Source organism: Oreochromis niloticus, linkage group LG5 (genome assembly GCF_001858045.2).
Source record: "Oreochromis niloticus isolate F11D_XX linkage group LG5, O_niloticus_UMD_NMBU, whole genome shotgun sequence".
Classification (NCBI taxonomy): Eukaryota; Metazoa; Chordata; class Actinopteri; order Cichliformes; family Cichlidae; genus Oreochromis; species Oreochromis niloticus.
The window spans coordinates 30,213,180-30,235,755 of NC_031970.2; the positions used below are offsets into that span (position 1 = coordinate 30,213,180).

Here is a 22,576-nt window from a genome sequence, read left to right on the forward strand (position 1 = left end):
CTTTCTGCGAAGTTTTTCTATTTGTCAAGTAGGTTGGATAAACTGACTACATAGATTTCCCTGCATGGTTATTAAGTTTCAGCTTTTAACAAAAATTCTTAAGTAAAAAAACAAACAAAAAACAATAATCATAACAATAATAATCTGATGAACTGATGGAAGCTCTTTAAAAGGTGAGGTGATATTGGACAAAAACAACTTCAATTCTTATAAGTTATAGAGAGTCGGAGAGTCATTATGGTAAGTGGGTCTTATATCAGTGAGAAATAACATATACGACATGGTTGGATAGGTAATTTTAGCTTCATAGTTATAGAAACTTCGTAACGAAATAAAATAGTGGAATTTCATAATAAGAATAAGTTTCCTTACTTTTATCATTGATTGATAGTCAAGGTTGTTTATTTTACTGCATATATAAAGGTCGAAGTCCTTCCATAATGTTATACAGTATGGGCAAACATTAGCAGCTGTGTGTCACGGTAGCGCGTGACGTCAGCGCTCATGACGGTTCTTGTTTTGGAGGAAGTGAACACAGCTCTGCTAAAAGCTAGCACGTTAGCTCGACAGGAAAAGCGAGCGTCAACGGGAACTGGACAAGAGAGCATTTTACCAAATCGTTAGACGAAGGGAGTTAAACTTCGGCACTGGCAGTATTGATTTCGATTAAAAGGGTCATTTGAGGGGCTCGCTGTCCGAAATAAATTAGCTGTCGACGCTGTGTACGTGTTGTTTTGTTACGCCAGACATTTGGAGGAGCCGTTAGCTTGCTCGCTAGCCTGTGCGTTAGCCTTCCAGACGAAGCAGAGGAAAAGTCCACTTTTGACATCTGTTTGTTGAAGGACCACTGCCCAGGTTGGTTTGTGGTGACTTTGATTGTTTATTTTAATGATAGCATATGATAAGAGTCTAGATGTCGTTATCTAAGTTTTAAATTGGTCAATCAGGCTTGCGTAGCTAACGAAACGTTAGCAAAAAATCAGAAGTGTCACAGATGTGGTAGCTAGTCGACACTATGTCCAAAAAAAGAAAAGGAAAAACGCCCAACCCCCATTGTTTTGAAATTGTTGCATTTATTAGTGACAGTGTTTTCAAGCTTCATCCTTTTGTTGCATTTACTCAATTAACTATGTAGCATTTAGTGTTTTAAATGTCCATTTCTTTCTGACTAGCTAGCCCCTTGCAAATATGTTCAAAGTGTTCACGACCGTTTGCTTCGATGCAAGTGCAACATTGTTTTACAATGTATAAAGTGAAAATAACTACAGTTAGCCGGATTTACAGTTGAGTCCTTATCGATGGATCCTACCCCTTGGTGCACCGAGGCCAGCTAAAGTACTTATTATGCTCAACATGCTTGCCAAGTCATGGTTCCGTTGGTCCTGTGTTTTAACCATGTGATCAGTCGCTGACACAGTGTCATGGGGCACAGATTATGAGAGCCGCACCGATAGCGCTATGCTAGTTTTGCCTCGAGCCGTGGCTACTTGTTCTCATAATGGGGTGATCTGTGAAATACTGCATGATCTGTGATTAGGATCTGTACCTTCTTTCAGTAATGCTGTCTCCAACATAAAAAAAAAAAAAAAAATCCCGGTTGGACTGATAAAGCCTTTCTGTAATTGAGTTTGGACTTTGGTCACTACAGCAGTGAGAGGTAGTTATTAGTACGTAGCACACTCGGTCAAAGTCGGACGTGCTCAATGATGTCTTGAGCAGGCACAAAGGATGAGGATATTTGACATCTGGATTTTAGTTATACACATACAAACAAACAAACAAACAAACAAACAAACAAACAAACAAACTAGACTTGTGATCAGCAGGGTCTGGGATGTTTATTGCAGCTCTTGGATTTTGTGTCACCCCTTAACAGAGATTAAACAATGAGAGCAGGATGTAATACATTTGAGAGGGGGGGGGGAAGAATAGAAAATGGCTGACAACTATAATACATTTTCCCATTTCCTCAAATTTAACAAACGGGAACTGTTTATTAAGACTTATGAACTAAATTGTGTAGCTAAACGGTGTGCAATACCTGCCTTGTATTTGGATAAATGCAGATTTCCGAGAAGACATCATCAAAATTTATTCATATCCTTTAGGTTTTGGAGTAACTGGGCATGCTTCCATTTCTTGTGACGTTCATTTTTATAAACCTCCAAGAATGGTCGCTTCAAAATGAAACAATGTAGTTTATTCCATTGAATGGTGTATATGCTATATAAATAGAACAAAATGAATGCTTTACAGCATAACAAAAAGGACCAAATGTCAGCTCAGATCAACAGCCTCAACATTGCATTGTTATATTTTGAGCCTCGTGGTACAGTGTAGCCGTTTTCTTTGTTTCCAAAGTGAAGAAAAGACAAGTACAGGAGCAGTTGGTGCACTTAGTCTCAGTCTCGTTTGTCTTGTTTGAGCTTTTCTAGTGCTTACTTCTCTTCTCTTCGAATAAAGTTTGTTGTCTTCGTGGCTGTGGCACAATGACGTCGAGGAAGAAAGTATTACTCAAAGTCATCATCCTCGGAGACTCGGGGTAAGTGATGCTGAGCAGCTGCTTCAATACTAAAAGGGTCTGAATAATGGCTCATTTAAATTAGACACCAGTAGGAATAAGTAGGATTTATAAGCTTTACAAATGAGTTCATTGTGGTGACTTTGTTTCGTTTGTTTCTTCCCTTCATGTGTGTTAAATACTGTTCTGCAATTTTTGTTCTAGAGTTGGGAAGACCTCGTTGATGAATCAATATGTGAATAAGAAGTTCAGCAACCAGTACAAAGCCACAATAGGCGCTGATTTCCTGACAAAAGAAGTAATGGTGGACGACAGACTTGTCACAATGCAGGTACTGCCAAAATATGCTTGCAAGAATACTGAAAGACAATGAAATGTTAAGTCTTATGTACCATGACAACTTTATTCATAAAGCACTTTACAAACAGAGGCAGCAGATACAAAGCTCTATTCACAAAAATTAATAAGTACATTGAAAACAATAAAAAAGAAGTAAAAATAGGCAACTATAAAATAGTTAAAACGAGTAAGATCAATGTCTCATGCTGGGTCGAAAGCCAGAAAGTATAAATGTGTTTTAAGATGAGTTTTGAAACTGGACAATGTAGGTGACCGTCTGACCTACAAAGGCAATTAACCTAGTTATATTTTTTTTCTCTGTTTTATTTCTTAAAAACTACAAAAAAAGTGACAAAACTTAAATTAGTGTTAAAAGTTAGATGTGGTTCATTTCAACCATACAAACCAGTGTTGTTGGGTTTTGGTTTTTTTTGCTGTTTTTTGTTTGTTTGTTTAATTTCTGTTTATTTGGGGCCTGTAAGCATAAAGATTCTTGTCTCTTAGATTTGGGACACAGCAGGTCAGGAGAGGTTCCAGTCCTTAGGTGTGGCATTCTACCGTGGAGCAGACTGCTGCGTCCTGGTGTTTGACGTCACTGCACCCAACACCTTCAAGACCCTAGACAGCTGGAGGGACGAGTTCTTGATTCAGGCCAGCCCACGAGACCCTGAAAACTTCCCCTTTGTGGTGCTGGGCAACAAGATCGACTTGGAAAACAGACAGGTGGGTTCAAATTTAACTGTGCCAGATGTGTTACATCATGTAAGTGATGCATCATCTTTTATCGAAAATGTCTGACAGGTGTTGGTAATTTGTGATACGAATGGCTTGATGAAACAAGAATAACTTGTCTTTTGCCAGATGTTTTTAACCTCACCATCTTCTTTGTGTTTCAGGTAACAACCAAGCGAGCACAAGCTTGGTGCCAGAGCAAGAACAACATCCCATATTTTGAAACCAGCGCCAAGGAAGCAATCAATGTGGAGCAGGCCTTCCAAACTATTGCACGCAATGCTCTTAAACAGGTAAGGTCATGTCAGCAGGAGACTCATGGAGACTGAGCTGTAGAGCGGCACACAGACTCTGTTACCTTGTTTGATTTCAGGAGACCGAGGTGGAGTTGTACAACGAGTTCCCTGAGCCAATTAAACTGGACAGAAACGAGCGAGCCAAGCCGTCAGCAGAGACCTGCAGCTGCTGAGGACTCTGAAGATCTTCAGGGGGTTGTCATGCCCTCACTACCCTGTCTTGCCTTGTCTATATATCCTCTTTCCCATGGCTCACTATGTTATTCCCTATTGCCCAACATACAAGCAGCATCCCACTTATTGAGAATACTAGTATACACAAACATGCTGCACTCACCTCCTTATGTATACAAAGTACACATTTTCTATAAAAATCTAAATTTCCTAGCCCAAAGAACACCTCGAGGGAACAATACAACATTTATTTGTATTAAGCCTATGACTTCCTAGTGTTTTCTCATACTTTTTCATGGCAGTGGTGGTATGGGCTGATCTCACTTGGAGTTCTATGTTTATCAATGCTTTCAGTCCCAGTTTTGGTTGTAACAGTTTTTATTTGAATATGTCCAAGTGGGAAATCAAAGCATTACTTCTTTAGTTATTTGTATTTCTAATTTAAGTTAAACTTTTTTCTTTTTTTTTAGTGGTTTTCTTACTTTCACAGCCCGCTGCTGCATGAATAGTAGAAACACTGTTCCCCCTTTTTACTCATTTGTGTTGTGGCTTATGTTAGTTTCACTCTGAAACACTTGTTAATGTGGTTTCACTTGACCTCATAAAAATCTTTAAAAAAACATAATAATTCTGACACTTAAACAGGGATACTGTGTAAAAGTGTAGATGATATCATCATACTGCCTGCTGATTCTTAGTAATTGGTATAGAATTGTAAAGGCAGATCAATAACAAGTCCATTAGACAAGTGTGTACAGATAATTTTTTTTTTTTGCTTTCATCTTCGGTAACTGAAAACTTGGAGCCATCTCATTTTGGAGCCACAATAAACATAATTGTAGCTCAGGTCGAGAACATTGTGTGAATACAGACTCAGTTCCTGCGTCCAAGTGCTGTTCCTCTATCGGGGAAATGAAGGTTGTAAAATTCCAGATAGAACATTTGACATGAACCAAATCAAGACAGCATGTCAGTCTACCGGATAGTCCTAGAGGAGAGATTTTTCTCAAATACAAATTGTCATTCATAACCCAGTACTATTAGCTAGTACATTTCTTTTTATTGTCAACTGTTGCAACTTTGTATATTTGCAGACCTCTCAATCATTGTGTGGGGAAGACATAAAGTTGTGTTGTAAATCTCCATATCTGACTCTGCCAGATGCTCGTGTTGGCATACGATTCAAGTGCTTGACATTTCTTTTAACTGATCAGATCTTTAACTGTCTGTTCGTATTATGTTAAAACTTTGAAACAGGATGACATACATACTGTAACTCTGAAGGACAAATTTGGGGGAGAGAGTGTTGGCATTCATCATTATTATATTATTAATATGATAATGCATAGCATCTACATTGTTTCAAGTAATAAGGGTAATAAAAAACCTTGAATAAAGCATTATTGTGTCTGACATTTATTGATGAACTCTTAAATTGTTGTAGAACAATGAATTACATTTAAAATATTCTTAAGTACAAGTAAAAAATGAACTTTTTCTTATACAATTATACAGTAGCAGAGTACAATAAGGCCTGAATGGTCTTTCAAACACTATCGAGTTCTCAGTTCATGTATTTACTTTGTTCTTGGTTTCTTGTTGGTTCCCTGAAGCCACTGCTGAAGTCCTCCTGCAGACTTGCGCTGATTCTGTGGCTTGCTTTCTCGCTCTTCTTTACTTTCACTTGTGTGGGACTTCCTCTTTGAAGGTGAACTGCTCGACAGCCAGTTTGTCATCATCTTACTGCTTGCTGTGGACTTGGGCTCCTATGAGTCAGAGTCAAATTTCTTATCTGTAACTGCTCTTGTTAGTACAAAATGGCTGAAGTTCCCAACCACATCATTATATCTGATACCTTTTTGCTGTTGAGATCCACTGGTTGGAGGCATTCTGGAGAGTTGTTGCGCGTGTTGTTGACTAACGAAGAGACGGGGTGAAAAGTCAAAATATTTTTTGACTGGAGCAGTTTGAGAGCTTCTAGAGACTTCACCTCCCCAAAATCCAGCCAGCGCCTAACCTCTTCCTCCCCATCAAGGATCGCTGGCATCCTAAAAAGCAGTCACAATGATTTATGATTTTACACAGCATGAATTAAGAGCATGTTTCCTGGTCTGGGATTCTTACCTATCATGGATGCTTTGCAGATTTGGGGAAGCATTCACAGTTATTACACTATATGAGTAAAGGGGTTCTCCACCTCCTGGTGGTGTCCAACAGTCAAACACTCCTGCCATAGTCAGCAACCTCCATCCTGTCCACTCACCTGCAGCTTCTCCTCCCTGTCAAATACAGAGTATAATGGGTATTTCAACAATGCAACAGAAACACCTGGTGGACACATGCACATTTTTGTCTTGGCTCATCTCCCAGACAGGAAACCTAATATCCGCCTAAGCTGCATTCTCTCTACTTTTGAAGTAGATGAACAAAATGTTTGTGGAGCTTATATTGCAACAGAAAACCCAAAGCAAACCTTCATCAAACCAGAGGAGACTTTGGCTGGAGGGCGCACTGACTCAGAGTCCGAGTTCTTTCTTTCCTCCTGGCTGGGTCCTGGCTGAGTCTGAGGGAAGTAGATGAAGAAAGGCTGCTTGCCTTTTTCAACCTTTTGCCACTCATAGAAACCATCAGCTAGGATGACGCAGCGCTGTCCTTTCAACATAGGGTCCTATAGGGAGATGGTAAAATGGTTAAGACACTCCTATGTAACAAAAACTGACAAGTAAAGCAACACGTAATGCACAGGAAATGTAACATCACTTGCTGCTAGTGAAAGCACCTTGTAGGACTTCTTCTGCAATATATTCTCACTGCGGCAATTGCTGGTACTGTAGTGCATCTTGCTGGGGTCACTCTCCTTAAACCATGAGGGTACCAGACCCCACCGCATTGTGGCCAACACACACTTATCCACAGGAGCATCCTGAAGACACAAGACAGACACAATATTCAATGCAAAAAGCCCAGAAGGACAGAACATGTTTTTGAAGCCTGTAATATTTAATACATAGTCTGTCCACAAGAAATACATTAGCAAATGTTACTATCACTGTTTTAGTTCTATAAGTGTAATAAAATATATAAGGTTTTATTACGAGGTTAGACAGTGACTGACTTCACCTGGGGTCCTCTACCAAAAGCCCTACTTCACTTAAAAACGTCAAATCTTCCACCGTCCTCGGGCGCTTCCCCAAAATAAGTTAAGCTATAACAAATTGTTGACATGTTAGCTTCTGTATACGCTATAATTACCTTGTCAAAATGCCTCTGTGACAGCAGGACGGGACTCATGGACTGCGGGTTCTTATTGTAGGAGGGTCGATAGTTGTCCGCGTCTCCATCCCTCCAGCGGGGATGTCTCCTCTGCCCCCTTCGGTTTCTGTAAGAGCAGGCTCGTTTCAGCTCGTCAGGAGCAAGGGTGCATGCTGTTCTTCCACACATTTTAAACAAGACGAAGCAGAACTTTTCCAACACCTGAGAACGACATTAAACATATCGTGTTAGCATGTTAGCCTGACTTTTTTTTATCGACCAAAACATAGCTCTAGAGCCGCTGACACTATTTAGGACTACTTGCCCCACCACTTTTCCAATGTTGTGGTATATTTGACGTGCATGAAAAAGCTGTACTTACTGTATCTGAGCCACTCTTAACCTGTGAGATTGTGTCCGAGGTGAGGGTTAGAGTTCGGTGTATTTTTTGAATATAGGGCGGGGATTTGCCTGGGCAAGAGCCGTGAAGCGGGCGCGGATGTACACACCGTGACGTACACCAGCCCTGCTTCCATCTAGCCAGAGCCAAGATGGCGGCCGTACGGAGAATATTTTATAAGAATAAAATAAAAAATTAAAGAATTATTCAAATATTATATTATATTATATGATAGCTACAATGTTAAATTATAAATAAGTACCTAGCTCTTCTTTGTGCCACCAAAAAGTACCAATACAACTGTGCAATTAAGGCCACTGAAATTATTTATGCCAGTGCAACAGGTAAAATGTAAAAATTAATAATAACAAAGAATGAAAATGAAGAATTAAACATATATTGCATTCCATAAAATAATATTTGGCATAAACGTAAAATGTTAAGCGATTTCCATCAATACACTAACCAAGCGGAGTGGCTAATGTTAACGCCTAAATAAATAAGTAAACAGTAAATAAATAAATATTGCCCACATCGCAAATCGATAAAGACTTTCCACGAGTTGCCAAGAGAACAGTAAGCGGGTAACGGTTCAGGCTCAGCATGCGCTCCTGACACCTGTGGATCTCAGCAGGTGAGAGGAGAAACTGTACTGTGAGGCCAGTACTGTGGGAGTTGAACTTACCTTGTGAGTTTACGGTGGTTAGCTGTGATGCAATGACAAGACGGTGTGGTTTGTGTTTTTGAGATTCGGCGATGCTAAAGTTCACTGGATTTATTATCGTGTTGGATTCCTGGCAAACATGAAAAATAAATAAATAAATAAATAAATATATATATATATATATATATATATATATATATATATATATATATATATATATATATCTTGTTAGTTTTGTGTCTAGACTAATGTGTGTAAATCTTTGGCTCCACTTCTGGGCTTCCGTTCAAAAGGTAACTGAAGGACATATCACACCCTGCAGGGGCATTAGGTACAAACCTGACAGGTGTATCAGGTTTGTTCACAGAGTTTTAATGTTTGATGTTACACATTATTTTTACACACATTTATTTTTGTGCATTCCTTCTCTATATATGATTGTCTTCCTTTGCACACTAGCAGAGCATTCTCATTTTGGTGGGCAAATTATTTCCCCAACGGACGGAGAAATTAATTGCCCGCACCTGCACTAAACCGTGTCCCCGTTTTGTGTGTAACTATGAAGCAGACCACAATGATCCTCCTGAGGAATGAGAGCTCATGTCAGTATGGAGTCTCATCGGTCTGCCCACATGGACCAGGAGGGACACCAGACCACAGCTGGACACTGTGCTCCATGCCCAGAGAGTGGTGAGAGACACAAAACTACAAAAGAAAACACTGCTTCTGTCTGAACTTTCCAAGGAGCAGGCAAATGCAACTGGAAATCACTGGGTTGTATTTTCTTTCTGGCTCCATCAACATCAACTGATGCTCCCCAGTTGATTCCCAGTTTTTGTGCCAGTAATCCTACATTTATTTAAATTTTATTACCCCATTTTTTTGTTAAATGTACAGATTATAACTTTAATAGAGGAAATTCTTTCAGAGGAAGCCATCATTGTTGAACTGAAACATGAACAGTATGTTTTCACACCTCAAGACAACTTGGCCTCTTTCTTGACAGACATGGCTTGTAGATCACAAATGCTGAATTAGTCATGAGGTCACACACACTCAGGACAGGTGGCTAAGTGTTTGAATGACAAAACCGTGCATTAAAGTTTCATGAGCTTGTTCCTTGGTCTTCACTGAAAATACTAAGCCTTAAGCCTCTGGTACTACTATCCTAATCTTCGTTATGCTGTACCTATCATGTACCAACAACACTTTTGTTTAGTGTCCTTTATGCATTTTATGTTACATATTTTTTGCATAGTGTTATTGTTTTTAGGTTGTGATGCATCTATTTAGCCCTCCTGTCCACTCTGCTGCTGTAACAATATTAATTCCCCTCCTCTGGGACTAATAAAGGTTATCTTATATTAGGATTATTGTCCAGCCAATAAATGCAGTCAATATATTCTTTTCAATGACTGGAATGTGATTGTTTATATGGTTGTGCATGTCAGCTACCCATCCTGAGGCCAAAGTCTGCCGTAATTTTGTCAGCCTGCCTGCTCTTGACCTGGATAGACTGAGAGAAGCCAGGGTTCTCGTAGACAAAGCTGTCAAGGTAAGCCTGCACTCCTGAACGTGTTCAAATTGTTCATGTGTTTTCAGGATTGCGAAGACATTGTTTGTTTGTCTGCTCTCTGTCCTCTCAGATGCGTATGGTGTTCTCTATCCAGGACAGGTATCCTGTCATCAGGGAAGGGCTGAGGGCTAGAGGCTGGGTTGAGCGGTGTATGGTCTACTCTAAGCGTCGAGTGCGTCGCCATCAGAGCAGTAGGAACAGAACCGGCTCGAATGATGCTGTGTACAGCGGTAGAGATGATGGTGAGCTAGAAGCGTGGCTGATTCAGAATACTAACCGTGGGTATCTCTGCACACACCATCATTTTATCAACATTTGGTTGTTCTTTTCAGACAACTCAAATGATACTGAAAAAGAAAAAGATGCTGACAGACTTCACAATGTCATGGTAAGACCAGCTTTTCATGTTGAGGAAGTTTACGTTGTTAACCTTGGTTAAACTGATTAAAATTACAGCCAATCCCAGATTCAGATCTCATCTCTTTCCTCTGCTCATTTCTGTAGTCTCGCCTGGTGTGGAATGAAATGGTTTACTTCTACTGGACAAACCGCAGAAAGGCCATCAACACAAAAAACCTGCATAAGGAACAGATAACTAATTATTTTTCAAAGGCAGGCAACTTGACCACCAAGGTACATTTATTTGCAGTTGTTATTTCAGACAGCCTTAGGATCCACCTCTGTGCCCCCCCATCATTACTTCTCTTTTCTGTTACAGACAGGCTTGTGTTTGAATCTGAGGAAACTACACTGGTTTGATTCGGCTGACCCGGACACCTTCTTCCCCCGCTGTTACAGACTAGCAGCACCGGATGAGAGGCATGCCTTCATTGGTTAGATCTCATTTTATGTCTTTTCAAGCTTGACCTCTTGTACTGTACCTCTTTGTAATGGTTTTTTTTTTTCAGTTTTCATTTCTGCTTTACTCATCTCGTGTCATGGTGCTGGGTCGGTGACCCACTGTTTTGTGTTTATTAATATTATCATTATGATTATTATTATTATTGATTATATATTCTAGTTGAGAGGTTTTCTTCCCATGCCTCCTTGTGTGTCTAGTTATCCCTGTCGGTGTGCTCTCTCTATGCTCTGTTTCATGTCCCTGAGTCGGTGTCGGTAGTTCTTTTGATGGTTCTGGTTTTACTTTGAAGGTCTGTGTCTCGTCTTGTTAATTAGGATCAGCTGTGCGTCCCTCCGGTTTGCCATTTCGTGTTCCTCTGTGTGTATATTTATAGTGTGGGGTTGCAATTGCTGGTTGTCGGTCCGTCTCCGTTAGTTGGTGTTCTCTGCGTCTCTCTCTGCGTCTCATCCTGTGTTTCTCCCTGCATGTTATCGTTTCAGGTTCGTTTATTAGTTGCCCCAGTTTAGGTTATGTCTTAGTTCTGTCCTCGCCATCCTCGCTTTTGTTTGCTTTCACCTTCTGTAAATAAAGCTCACTCGCATCTCAGCCAGTGCCTGCATCTTGGGTCCTTTTCTCACAACACCACACGGCTTGCCCCGCACACCATGACATCTCTAATCTCTGTGCAGATGACTACAGGAGGACTGCGTGCACCAGTCTTCTGAAGTACATTGTGGAGAAGGACCAAGATGTTCAGGGAGAGAGAATAAGTCACACCATACAAGCTGTTAAGGGTACGACCTTTTCTCACATAAGTGTATATTACTCTGTTCAAAGAAAAAAAGAGAGAGAGCGATCAGTCTTTTTCCTTCTTTTCTTCAGGTAAGAAGAAACAAAGCAAACGGCAGTCTAGCCCAGTGAATATTTCCCAAATGATCAACATGCACTCAAAGTTTCCAAGGACTTTCTGCAGAGTCTGGAGCACAGTGACATAGACACTAACTTGGAAACACAGCAAACACCTGCACAGGAGTGGGCAGAGTTTTTAGACAGTTACTATCTAGTTGTGCAGTGAGTATGCATCACCATGTGCGTGTTAGAGAGCGATCCAGAGGCTTTAGCAGACCAACATGCTCTTCTCAGTCAAGTACAACTCTGTTGTGTGCTTCCTTGCTCAGTGGTGGAGCAGAGATTGAGAGCAGTGATTATTTAGTGTCCCACTGCAAGGCTATGCTGCAGAGGATGAAGATAGTCAATCCCCAGCTGGAGATAGAAGGCATCCATAACATCTGGATCATCAAACCTGGAGCAAAGTCCAGAGGCAGAGGTGAGAGGCCACGCACAATCAGGCCTTTCCCAGATTGTCTGACAAAGTCATGGTTGACCTGTTTTACTTTCTTTCTAGGGATCAAATGTGCTAATCGTCTTGATCAGATCCTCGACCTGGTGGAGGGTGATCCAAAACTTATCAAAGAAAACAAATGGGTGGTACAGAAGTACCTGGAGCGCCCCTTCCTTATCCATGACACCAAGTTTGATGTGCGCCAGTGGTTTCTGGGCACCGACTGGAATCCTCTGACCGTGTGGTTCTACAAAAAGTGCTACTTACGCTTTTCCACAGAACCTTACACACTAGATTCAATGGACAGGTGAGATGAATAATATTACTAAAACATAAGAGGTGAAAATGAGAAAAAGGGGCAGACATGAAACCAGTTTGACATTAAAATAGAAAAACAGGAAGTGAAAGGCTGCAAAGGGGCAACATTATTTTGCATGTCATTTTTGGCGGGAAATTTGATTTTCCATCTGTGCATCATTTGAATAGTTGTTAGCTTTCTCCTCTGGGTATAGTCAAATTCTAACATCTGCCTCTGCATACTTCAAACAAATAGAAAGCCAAAGTGCACAGTCTGTAAGTGCTTCCATTGAGCTGAGGGGGAAGAAATGTGGGAATCCTCGGAATTTGTGTATTAGAAATATATGAAGAAATTATATGAGTTTTGTCAGGAGGAATTAAGCTGTTGCAAACCCCAAATGTGGGATTTGGTTAACTATATTTACCGGCCAATTTGTTAGGTCCACCTGTTTGATTTCTCATTAATGCAAAAATGTAATCAGTCAATCACATGGCAGCAACTCATGTAGACATGTAGACATAGTCAAAATGACCTGCTGATATACAAGCATGTCCTGAGTTTGTGTCTCCTGTAACACTCTTCTATATCCTAGTCTAACAAACTCTACCTCTGTCCAATAACAGTTTTGTCTTTTATTTTTTAAGCTCCGTGCACTTGTGTAATAACTCCATTCAGAAGCGCTTGAGGCCCTTGGTACAACAGCACAGAAGCATTCCAGCAGACAATATGTGGTCGGTTGACCAGTTCAAAACATTTCTGTGCACCAAGGACTGGGAAGCTCAGTGGGATACTGTAGTAGTCCCAGGAATGAAGAGAGCTCTCATCTATGCGCTACAGACAGCACAGGACCTGATAGAGTCACGCAAAAACACATTTAAGCTCTATGGTGCTGATTTCATGCTAGGTACAATGGGCATACATGACACACTGTATTTCACATTACACTCTCTGCATTCATTTCATTTAAATAACATTTAAATATTTTTACTGTTATAAGAACAGAATAATTATCAACAACTAACATGTTATGACATGTTCATTTTTCAGATCGTGACTTGCATCCGTGGTTATTAGAAATCAATTCTAGTCCCACCATGGCTCCATCAACCCCTGTGACAGCCCATCTCTGTGCTGCAGTGCAGGAGGACACTTGACGAGTTGTTCTGGATCGGAGAGTTAAGCGCACCGCAAACACAGGAGACTTCCAGCTCATATATAAAAAGGTCAGGAACAGCTTTCCCTTCGTTATGCTTTATGTATATTTAAATGGAGACAATGATGGAGTACTTCAGATGTCATTTTTCATCTTTAGGCTGCTGTGAAAGTTCCTCAGTATGTCTCTCAACACGATTCAGAGTTAAATGCCCCTGCTCGCTTCCTCCCTTGAAGTCCTCCAGCTGTGCAGTGTCAAAACACCGTTCCCCATCAAAGACAAGAGTCCTTCAGCAGAAAAAGTAAAGTCTCTTCCTAAGATACCATTAAAGGATGTAGCTCAAAAACACCAACAGTGGGTTTCTGCCACCTCCTCGTCTTCTTTCTCTCACCCTATGATGGTAACTCAACAATGTCTGATAACAGAAGAGATGTGTAACATCTAATAAGATGGTAAATGGCCTGTATTTGTATAGCGCTTTCTAGTCCCTAAGGACCCCAAAGCGCTTTACACAACCTGTCATCCACCCATTCACACACACATTCACACACAAGATAACAGTGTGGAAACTAGATAAACGATTTTGTTATAGTGGTGATTTTGCATTAATTGCAGTTTTATATATGGAAAGCCCAAAATAATCATGAAAAGGTCAGAAAAGAAGTATGAGGGGTTAAAATATACCAACAGCGATCAGGAGGAGATGGACTGAAAGAACTGGGGTCGCTGTGTTCAGATGAAACAACCCATCATTAGTGAAAAAGGGAGATCACTTCACTCTCACTGGCATTTTACTCCATCTCTGTTAGAAAGAGATCTCTTTCTAACAGAGATGGAGTAAAATGCAAAAAGCTAATGAGGCTTAATATTATTTAATATCGCTGACATTGTGACTCTCTAATGAATTCCTCAAACAGAAGATAAACAGAATGGAGAAACTGTCAGTAACGACAGGGAACAGGTGGCGGCGATCATGCACAGCTCAACGGTACTGTAAGGGAAGTCCAGGCGAAGAAGACACATGAGCGCGCCTAGGTTGTACTAGATTGGATCAGCGGGAACTCTATTGTGTTGTGATTGGCTGCTTTCCTTCGGCTAACGAAGTCTAAACCAATAATAGCAGAGGTGCTGGCGCCTGCATCACACTGTAAGAACCAATCACAGCGTCGTCCCTTCGACAGATCCAATCTAGCACCAACCGAACAGCCGAGACTGCCTTCTGTAACCGTACGAAGAAATGGCTGCGTCCGTATGCCGAGTGGGGAGCACTGTGGGTCGAGCCCTTGCCAAAACCCACAGAGTAAGTATCTCTTTAAAGGTTGGACAGAATACTTTGTTAAAAAATGTGGAATATCTTGGCGGAATGCCGGATTTATTTTCCGCAACACTAAAAGTGTTCTGTTACGTGCTAGCCAGGAAGCTAGCTAGCTGTGCTATCCGCTGTACAGCTATGGAGAGTCTCTAACCGGTTAGCATTAGTTAGCTATCACTGAATGCAAGGTCAATGGGCTTATGAATCAATACATCTTATAACAGCTACCTAAAGCGCTTTGTCCACTTCATAAAAGATCTTTCAAGCAGTCTTATTGTCGTTTTAGTTACCTTTGGTCATTCACAAGGTAACATTTGCTATTTGTCCTCACTTGCCCTCAAAGACAAGTGAGGCTAGCACCGATAGGGTAGCGACTTTGGAAAGACACATGATGACTGTTGTTGATGCGGCTGAAGAGCTGGATAGGAACTACCACGTCAACTCGAAAATAACATGAAAACGTCGTAATAACACCCAGGTTGGATTATGCTTGTGGCATAAATTCAAGATTTTACCAGATTTTGTAATAACAGTACAGTTCTGTTTACTAGTGACAGCCCCTGACATGTCATTACAGCTGTACCGTCTTAAAAAGAAACTGCTCTAGAGGGATTTGGGGTTAGCCTTTCGTTTTTTGATCACTTATACTGCAGGTGATAACGATTGTGCCGATGAACTGATATTTATTACCTATTAGCACATACAAAGTCAGAAAAAACACGCTTTCCTCCCAGGTAATCAGTTGTAAACACAGAACAAAATGGATCATTTTAATTAAAAGCCACTGCTAGCAGGAGAGTACTTTTGAACTTGCAGATGATTGGGATGGTACACCTGTAGGACAAATGTTCTTATATTGGGATGTTATGTAGTGTAATAAAATATAAAAGTGGTTCTCCAGAGTCATTTTTTAAAATTTATTGTTGTAATGTTTTGCATCTGTAACTTCTCCAGCCCATCCTGCTGTCCTTGAGGCGTGGACAGGCCTCAGTAAGCTATGCCCAGAGTCTGTTAGGAGCCCCTGAAACCCGTCTTACTACACTGGACAATGGTTTGAGGGTTGCATCTGAGGAGACTGGACATGCTACATGCACTGTAAGAACACGTCATAAATCATGCTATAAGTTGGAGTTGTTTAAGCACACGATAGACACTTTTACTCATGTAAACCTCAGCATATTTATTCAGCACATGCCATCTCTCCTTTGTCACAGGTTGGACTGTGGATCAGTGCAGGCAGTCGCTACGAGAGTGAGAAGAATAATGGAGCAGGCTTTTTCCTGGAGCACATGGCTTTCAAGGTAAACTTCATGACCTTTGCTATCCTACAGGGCTATTTGTTAAAGTAGAATTTATATATCCAACATGACCAAGGTTACATCCCCCCTTCAATAAATGTGTTTTGTCTTCTTTGCAGGGAACCAAGAAGCACCCACAAACAGCCCTTGAGCAGCAGGTGGAGTCTATGGGTGCTCACTTGAGTGCCTACACCTCCCGGGAGCACACTGCATACTATATGAAGACCCTGACCAAAGACCTGCCTAAAGGTGAGAGGCAGAAAAATGCACAGATTGTTCTCCAGTTATAATAATACAGTGATTGCAAAGAAATCACAGTGAGATAAAATATTGAATGAGAATATAAAAATAAATCAGTCACTTATATTTGGTTCTCTACTATGTAGGGAAGAAATTCCAACTTTCATTGTTTTTTAGTACAAAGTATGTGCATTTCTCCTCTTAGTTGTGAACAACATCTGTGTTTTCCAGCTGTTGAGCTGCTGTCAGAAGTCGTGCAGAGCTGCTCCCTTAACGAGGCTGAAATCGAGCAGCAGCGGAGCGTGGTCCTGCGTGAGTTGGAGGAAGTTGAGAGCAACCTGCAGGAAGTTTGCCTGGACCTGCTGCATGCCACAGCCTTCCAGGGGACTGCTCTGGGACACAGTGTGCTGGGCCCCTCCAGCAGTGCCAGGTGGGAGGAGCTGCCTGCTCATGAATATCTCTAGATTATTATTATTATTATTATTATTATTGTTATTATTATTGTGTCTTAGAACAGCTGTCAGGAGAAAGACCACTCGGGCTATTCGGGTTGGCCCAGTATAGCTTGACTCAGTTTTTAGGGTTTTCCATTAGGAGGTACTACCTGATACCAGGTACTACTTTTACTACCTACTTGGCTGGGGTTCCAAGTGATCTTAGGCGAGCCGAAAATGTGACATCATCAGACTGTATGCCACCGACTTGCTAGTCAGTGTTGTCACTTGATGATTCCCGAAACCTTCACGAAAATCAAAATTGCCATTTTTGAAACCCAGCAATGAGGTTAATATGCTTATATTGTGCTTTTTGGGTTTTTTTTGTTTTTTTGGAGCTACTAAATTGTCACCTATCGGTTTGCTATCGCAATGATTTTTATATTGCATATATATCTATACTGGTATTATTGCAGACAATATGATATGGCACAGCTCTAATGATAGTTGTTATAATATGTGTTGTTAACTAACACAGCAAAAAAATCACACAATTTGCACCTTTATGTAAGAAAATGACTAATCTTTTATACAATGCTCACATCTGTATCTCATTGCACAACTGTATAGTGACAATAAAGGCATTCTGTTCTATTCTATTCACAGGAATCTGACCCGCCAGGATTTAGTGGATTATGTCAACAGCCACTATAAAGCTCCTCGCATGGTGCTCGCTGCTGCTGGAGGTAGGTGTTCTTCCTCTTACGCTGTTATGACGGATTACGGTGCATTGTGGTGCTCTACATTTCCTTGAAAGCCTTGATGCTTATCTGGTGTGTTTCCTCTACAGGTGTGAGCCACGATGAGCTGGTTGGTTTGGCCAAGTCTCACTTCAGTGGAGTGTCTTTTGAGTACGAGGGAGATGCTGTCCCCGTGTTGTCACCCTGCCGGTTTACTGGCAGTGAGGTGAGATGTGTTAATTAAAAAAACAAAAACTGCATGTTAATTTTTTTTTCTTCAGTATTTGTGTTTATAAAGATTTCAAAAACCTGGCTCTTGTTTAGAATGAGGCATGGTAGGGACATTCACAATTATGGTAAATGGTCTTCTTCCTCTCCTCAGATCCGTATGCGTGACGATGCTTTGCCCCTGGCACACATTGCCATCGCCGTGGAGGGTGCTAGTGCTGCTAGTCCAGACATCGTGCCTCTTATGGTGGCCAACGCCATCATCGGCAGCTATGACCTTACCTACGGTGGTGGAAAGGTTGGAAATGTTATTTATTTTTTAAAATGAACACAGTGTAGAAAAGACGGCAACGATGAAAGTGTAACTGTAGTATTGAAATGTCCACAAAAATGACATCATCATGTTGTTTCTTTATCTTTTAAGCTTTATTTGTTCTCAGGTAAAAAAGTGTTGCTGCCACAATGTATAATATATCAGATTTGAGATTTAAACTCAGAAAGGAGGATCTTGCTGAGATGAACAAGTCTTTGTTATGTCTGACAAGAAAGTGATTAAACTTTAAACAAAAAAAAGAGTACTTTTTTTTTAGTAATACTGTAATTATATTGTGAGTGTCAGCTATTGAATACACGAAGCAGTTCAACTGGAAAAACTTGATTCTTGGTTTCTTCTTTAGTTATGAAGAAATATAATAACATATTCCTTTTCTTCTCTTTTTCAGCACCTGAGCAGCCGCCTGGCTCGCCTGGCGGTGGAGGACAACCTCTGTCACAGCTTCCAGGCCTTCCACTCCTCCTACAGCGACACCGGCCTGCTGGGCATTTACTTTGTGGCCGATAAGAACAACATCGACGACATGATGCACTGGTCCCAGAATGCCTGGTCAGTAATGGTTCACGGACAGAGAGAAATGCACATCACAGACTGTGATTTGTTGTTAAAGGTTTAATTCCTTCATATTTTGCTCCCTGCAGGATGAATCTGTGCACCACAGTGACTGAGAGTGATGTCGCCAGAGGCAGGAATGCTCTGAAGGCTAGCCTGGTTGGACAGCTCAATGGTACGTAATATCTGTAATGGATTATACACGTGCATAGTTTTTGCACACTGTTGAAAACCTGGAATTTTTAGATATTTTTCATAAGCTCTTTTAAAAAAAAAGTAAAGTCCTAAATAGAGACGGACCGATCCGATATTGGGTATCGGTATCGGTCCGATACTGACGTAAATTACTGGATCGGATATCGGAGAGAAATAAAAAATGTAATCCGATCCATTAAATATCAAAAAAGCACCTCACAAAACTTGCGACACAGTGTAACTCGCCTCATAACCGTAGCACGTCGGAGCAGTGTGCTCACATTGAGCAGCTGTGTGTATTTGTAGCCTCGCTAGCAAGCCAGCATTTCATCTCCGAGAAAGTTATCCCAGAGAAGTAAAGCGAAGTAAAGTAAGTTCATCTCTGAATGTTTGTAAAGCGTACCCACGTTAAGCTTAACAACCTATGTATGGAGCGACTGCCTCTTCTTGCTGCTACTTCAATCGTGAAACTGCTTAATGATCAGCTGATCGGCTTTTCTGTCGCAAGTCCGTCTCTCTTCTTTGTTTTTGGCCCACTTTGCACCAGAAAGAGGAAACCAGCGGCTGAACAACAGCAGCACGTTTAAGCTTGATAAGCTGTCGTTAGAATTTATTTAATATTACTTTCTAGACCAGGATCGTTTTCTACGTAGCTGACGGCTGGTAACTGTGTAGGGGCGGATCCAGCAAAGTTTAGCCAGGGGGGCCGATAGAGCATGAACAGGGAAAAGGGGGAACAAAGACATACTTTTCTTTCTTATTCTCATTTAAAATGTCTAGCTTTTAATAAATAACTATCTGAATCTTACACCGAAAGTTTTAATCTGATGTAAAATGTATAGAAGTCCATTACTGTATATAGTAACTGTTAAGTCTAATATACCCTAGTAAGCTATAGTACTTTTTCCTTTGGGAAGGTACCATCTGTGCAGTCTGCAATTCTGTTGAAGAAAGATGTTGAATCTATTTAATTATTCTTGAAAAATAATTTATTTTTGTGCATTTTTTTTCACACTGCATCAAATTGAAGTTGATTACATCGATTAAGCATCATGAGGTGGAGGGTGGGGGGTGGTTCCCTATTTTTTTTTTTGCTGGGAGTTTGCAACCCTATTAGTTAGGTTGCTTAATATTTCTGCTAAGTACTCTTTAAAATACCAGAATAGGGAGGATGGAGCAGGTTTAAGTTTATTAGATTGATCAGTATTGCTGAACTATGAAATATTTTGGGTGCAGTGTATTTTTCACATACAGGTATAACAGAATAGCTTTAGTGTTGTTGTTTATTTAAACTTGAGTATGAACTTATACAAAATGAAGCAAGATATTTAAAAAACAGTTTTATTGATTAAAAAACACACTATATCGGATTCATATCGGTACCGGCAGATATCCAAATTTATGATATCGGTATCGGACATAAAAAAGTGGTATCGTGCCATCTCTAGTCCTAAAATGTTTTTGAGCTGAACATGTTCACTATTAAGCAGCAGAATGAATTTGAGAGCAATGACACAACCTGATGATACTGTGTACATTGTATCCCCTAAAGTCTCACACAGTACAGTTTGTTTTAATCATAGAAAAAAGAACGAAAATGTTGTCTTTTTAAGAACTCTGACACACTGCTCTCATGAATTATAAGTTGACACTACTGTTTACCTTCTAGGAACAACACCAATCTGTGACGACATTGGCAGACACATTTTGAACTACGGACGACGTATTCCTCTAGCAGAGTGGGATGCTCGGATTGATGTAAGTTTACCGTACCTTCTCAGATTTGGCTTAGTCCTGTAGTCTCTCCCGAATGAGCGTTTTAACTCTAAATCTTTCCTTTCAGGCTGTGACTCCCAAGATGGTGCGTGACATCTGCTCCAAATATATTTACGATAAGTGTCCTGCTGTGGCTGCTGTCGGTGAGTTCTGCTCTACTTTTAGTCTCTTCGCAGCAAGGATGCAGCTCATGCTGCAACTATTTTCTCTAACCTGTCCCTCCTTTTCTCCACCAGGCCCCGTTGAGCAGTTACCGGACTACAATAGAATGCGCAGTGCGATGTACTGGCTCAGGTTCTAAGATGATTAGTTATGATGTGTCTCCATTTTTGCTTCTCTTCTTCCTCACCCTTACTTCACCTTCCTCCCCTTATCTCTGCGAGAGTGAACAGTGGATCGTCCACATGTTGGTGTGTCAACAAAGGCAGCCATCCAACCTCTGCTTCCCGTTTTAGTCCCACCAGCTCATTAACAGTAGCCATCAGGGGGCAGCCAATCTGCATATTTTGTCTTTAAATTGCATTCTGGTTACATATTGATTGTACTGCACAGGTACTGCTCACCTTATACTGATTTATAAAGGGAACAGAGGGCTGACTTGAATATTGAATAATTATCAGTGTGACATAATACGGTCAGTACTGAATATCACCAGATGGAGCAAGAGTATATTTATAATTTCTGTGACATTTGTTTCTGTCCACTATTGTACATAACAGAAGCTCTCATTCCAACAAAAATAAAAAAAAAAACTGTAAAATATTTGTCTTGTGTCCCTTTGTTAGTCATACAAAAGGATTTCTTAATGATTAAATTATTTAAATACAGAAATGTTGAATATGAATGTAAACAGTACAGGTGTGCAAAAGCCACATCTTCAAACACAATATAAGCAAAGCGATAACCTGGTCTTACTGTGACTCACATTCACACCTCACAATGTTTTTAAAACATAGGTTTGTAATATCAGACTACTAAGGAAATACTTTTTAAACACAGCAAGGGCTTTTCAACATAGCATTTCTAAACTTAAGTTTCCTTTAGAAAGTATCAATTGTGTTTCCACATAAGATTTTTTTTCAGCAGAAGGAAAAACTTTTTAATTGAGCCAAAGCACAAACCACTGCTGTGCAATGATGCACTTTAACTTTGTGATGCTTGAAACTTGTAAAATCTGGTTAAAGCTGAGGGTTATCTTCCAATTTACAGACTGTATAAAAACTTCAGCAAGGGCTTGAACTTTCACTTCAAATTAAAAGAAAAATTCAAAGAGTGTGCCACAGAACAAGACTAGGACTGCACAGGAATGGATTGTGAGGTTAGCAAGAGAAAACTATTCATGCAGAAGAGACACCTTGAAGTCAGACTGAAGTATACTAAGGACAAGAACAGATGAGATGAAGCTACAGCTTTTTAACCATAAAGATGCTGCTCATGTTTGGAGAAAAAAGGAGCAGCTACAACCCAAAGAACACCGTCCCCACAGTGAAACACAGGAGTGGGAGTATTATGCTGTGGATCTGGAGAAAGAAGGATATAGTGGCTTGCAAAAGTATTCGGCCCCCTTGAACTTTTCCACATTTTGTCACATTACAGCCACAAACATGAATCAATTTTATTGGAATTCCACATGAAAGACCGATACAAAGTGGTGTACACGTGAGAAGTGGAACGAAAATCATACATGATTCCAAACATTTTTTACAAATAAATAACTGAAAAGTGGGGTGTGCGTAATTATTCAGCCCCCTAAGTCAATACTTTGTAGAACCACCTTTTGCTGCAATTACAGCTGCCAGTCTTTTAGGGTATGTCTCTACCAGCTTTGCACATCTAGAGACTGAAATTCTTGCCCATTCTTCTTTGCAAAACAGCTCCA

General features: G+C 40.5%; 4 protein-coding genes across 5 annotated transcripts; 3 read left to right on the forward strand and 1 right to left on the reverse strand.

Annotated features, from left to right (window-relative positions):
• The first annotated feature begins 507 nt into the window (after positions 1-507).
• Positions 508-5,248, forward strand: rab7a (RAB7a, member RAS oncogene family). The gene is made up of 6 exons (XM_003442670.3): positions 508-855; positions 2,464-2,542; positions 2,726-2,852; positions 3,365-3,583; positions 3,757-3,885; positions 3,966-5,248. Exons 2-6 carry the CDS (start codon positions 2,490-2,492, stop codon positions 4,059-4,061), a joined length of 624 nt encoding a protein of 207 aa, XP_003442718.1. The 5' UTR covers positions 508-855; positions 2,464-2,489; the 3' UTR covers positions 4,062-5,248.
• hmces (5-hydroxymethylcytosine binding, ES cell specific) lies at positions 4,130-7,857 on the reverse strand. Of its 2 annotated transcripts, none has more exons than XM_013270012.3 (7): positions 7,697-7,857; positions 7,315-7,536; positions 6,842-6,985; positions 6,536-6,730; positions 6,187-6,341; positions 5,918-6,110; positions 4,130-5,828 (listed from the first exon to the last, which is right to left on the reverse strand). In XM_013270012.3, exons 2-7 carry the CDS (start codon positions 7,501-7,503, stop codon positions 5,640-5,642), a joined length of 1,065 nt encoding a protein of 354 aa, XP_013125466.1. In that variant the 5' UTR covers positions 7,504-7,536; positions 7,697-7,857; the 3' UTR covers positions 4,130-5,639. The 2 variants fall into 2 exon arrangements, with proteins under 2 accessions (XP_013125466.1, XP_019214217.1); XM_019358672.2 differs by having other exon boundaries at positions 7,315-7,441; positions 7,697-7,848.
• A 392-nt stretch (positions 7,858-8,249) lies between these two features.
• On the forward strand, positions 8,250-14,009 carry LOC100704329 (tubulin monoglycylase TTLL3). Its single transcript, XM_025907445.1, is given in 15 exon segments — positions 8,250-8,348; positions 8,944-9,068; positions 9,830-9,933; positions 10,025-10,196; positions 10,287-10,342; positions 10,459-10,587; positions 10,673-10,787; positions 11,485-11,546; positions 11,683-11,734; positions 11,737-11,866; positions 11,944-12,122; positions 12,201-12,444; positions 13,080-13,339; positions 13,483-13,658; positions 13,748-14,009. Coding segments are annotated over 14 exon segments (1,854 nt in total). The 5' UTR covers positions 8,250-8,348; positions 8,944-8,968; the 3' UTR covers positions 13,823-14,009.
• Positions 14,010-14,730: 721 nt separating this feature from the next.
• Positions 14,731-21,457, forward strand: uqcrc1 (ubiquinol-cytochrome c reductase core protein 1). Its single transcript, XM_003442669.4, has 13 exons — positions 14,731-14,888; positions 15,855-15,995; positions 16,115-16,201; positions 16,318-16,447; positions 16,670-16,868; positions 17,539-17,618; positions 17,723-17,838; positions 17,995-18,138; positions 18,563-18,723; positions 18,816-18,901; positions 20,591-20,679; positions 20,765-20,840; positions 20,934-21,457. The coding sequence occupies exons 1-13, from the start codon at positions 14,826-14,828 to the stop codon at positions 20,996-20,998; spliced, it is 1,437 nt and encodes a 478-aa protein (XP_003442717.1). The 5' UTR covers positions 14,731-14,825; the 3' UTR covers positions 20,999-21,457.
• The last annotated feature ends 1,119 nt before the right edge of the window (positions 21,458-22,576 follow it).

Bases quoted from the DNA above. Each gene is read 5' to 3' on its own strand.
- rab7a (XM_003442670.3), top strand. From the start codon at position 2,490: ATGACGTCGAGGAAGAAAGTATTACTCAAAGTCATCATCCTCGGAGAC. The intron at 2,543-2,725 runs GTAAGTGATGCT...TTTTTGTTCTAG, and splicing joins ATCATCCTCGGAGACTCGGG to AGTTGGGAAGACCTCGTTGA. The intron at 3,584-3,756 runs GTGGGTTCAAAT...TTTGTGTTTCAG, and splicing joins TCGACTTGGAAAACAGACAG to GTAACAACCAAGCGAGCACA.
- hmces (XM_013270012.3), bottom strand. From the start codon at position 7,503: ATGTGTGGAAGAACAGCATGCACCCTTGCTCCTGACGAGCTGAAACGA. The intron at 6,731-6,841 runs GTGCTTTCACTA...ATCTCCCTATAG, and splicing joins TGCAGAAGAAGTCCTACAAG to GACCCTATGTTGAAAGGACA. The intron at 6,342-6,535 runs GTTTGCTTTGGG...TGTATTTGACAG, and splicing joins TCTCCTCTGGTTTGATGAAG to GGAGGAGAAGCTGCAGGTGA.
- uqcrc1 (XM_003442669.4), top strand. From the start codon at position 14,826: ATGGCTGCGTCCGTATGCCGAGTGGGGAGCACTGTGGGTCGAGCCCTT. The intron at 14,889-15,854 runs GTAAGTATCTCT...TAACTTCTCCAG, and splicing joins CCCTTGCCAAAACCCACAGA to CCCATCCTGCTGTCCTTGAG. The intron at 18,902-20,590 runs GTACGTAATATC...TTTACCTTCTAG, and splicing joins CCTGGTTGGACAGCTCAATG to GAACAACACCAATCTGTGAC.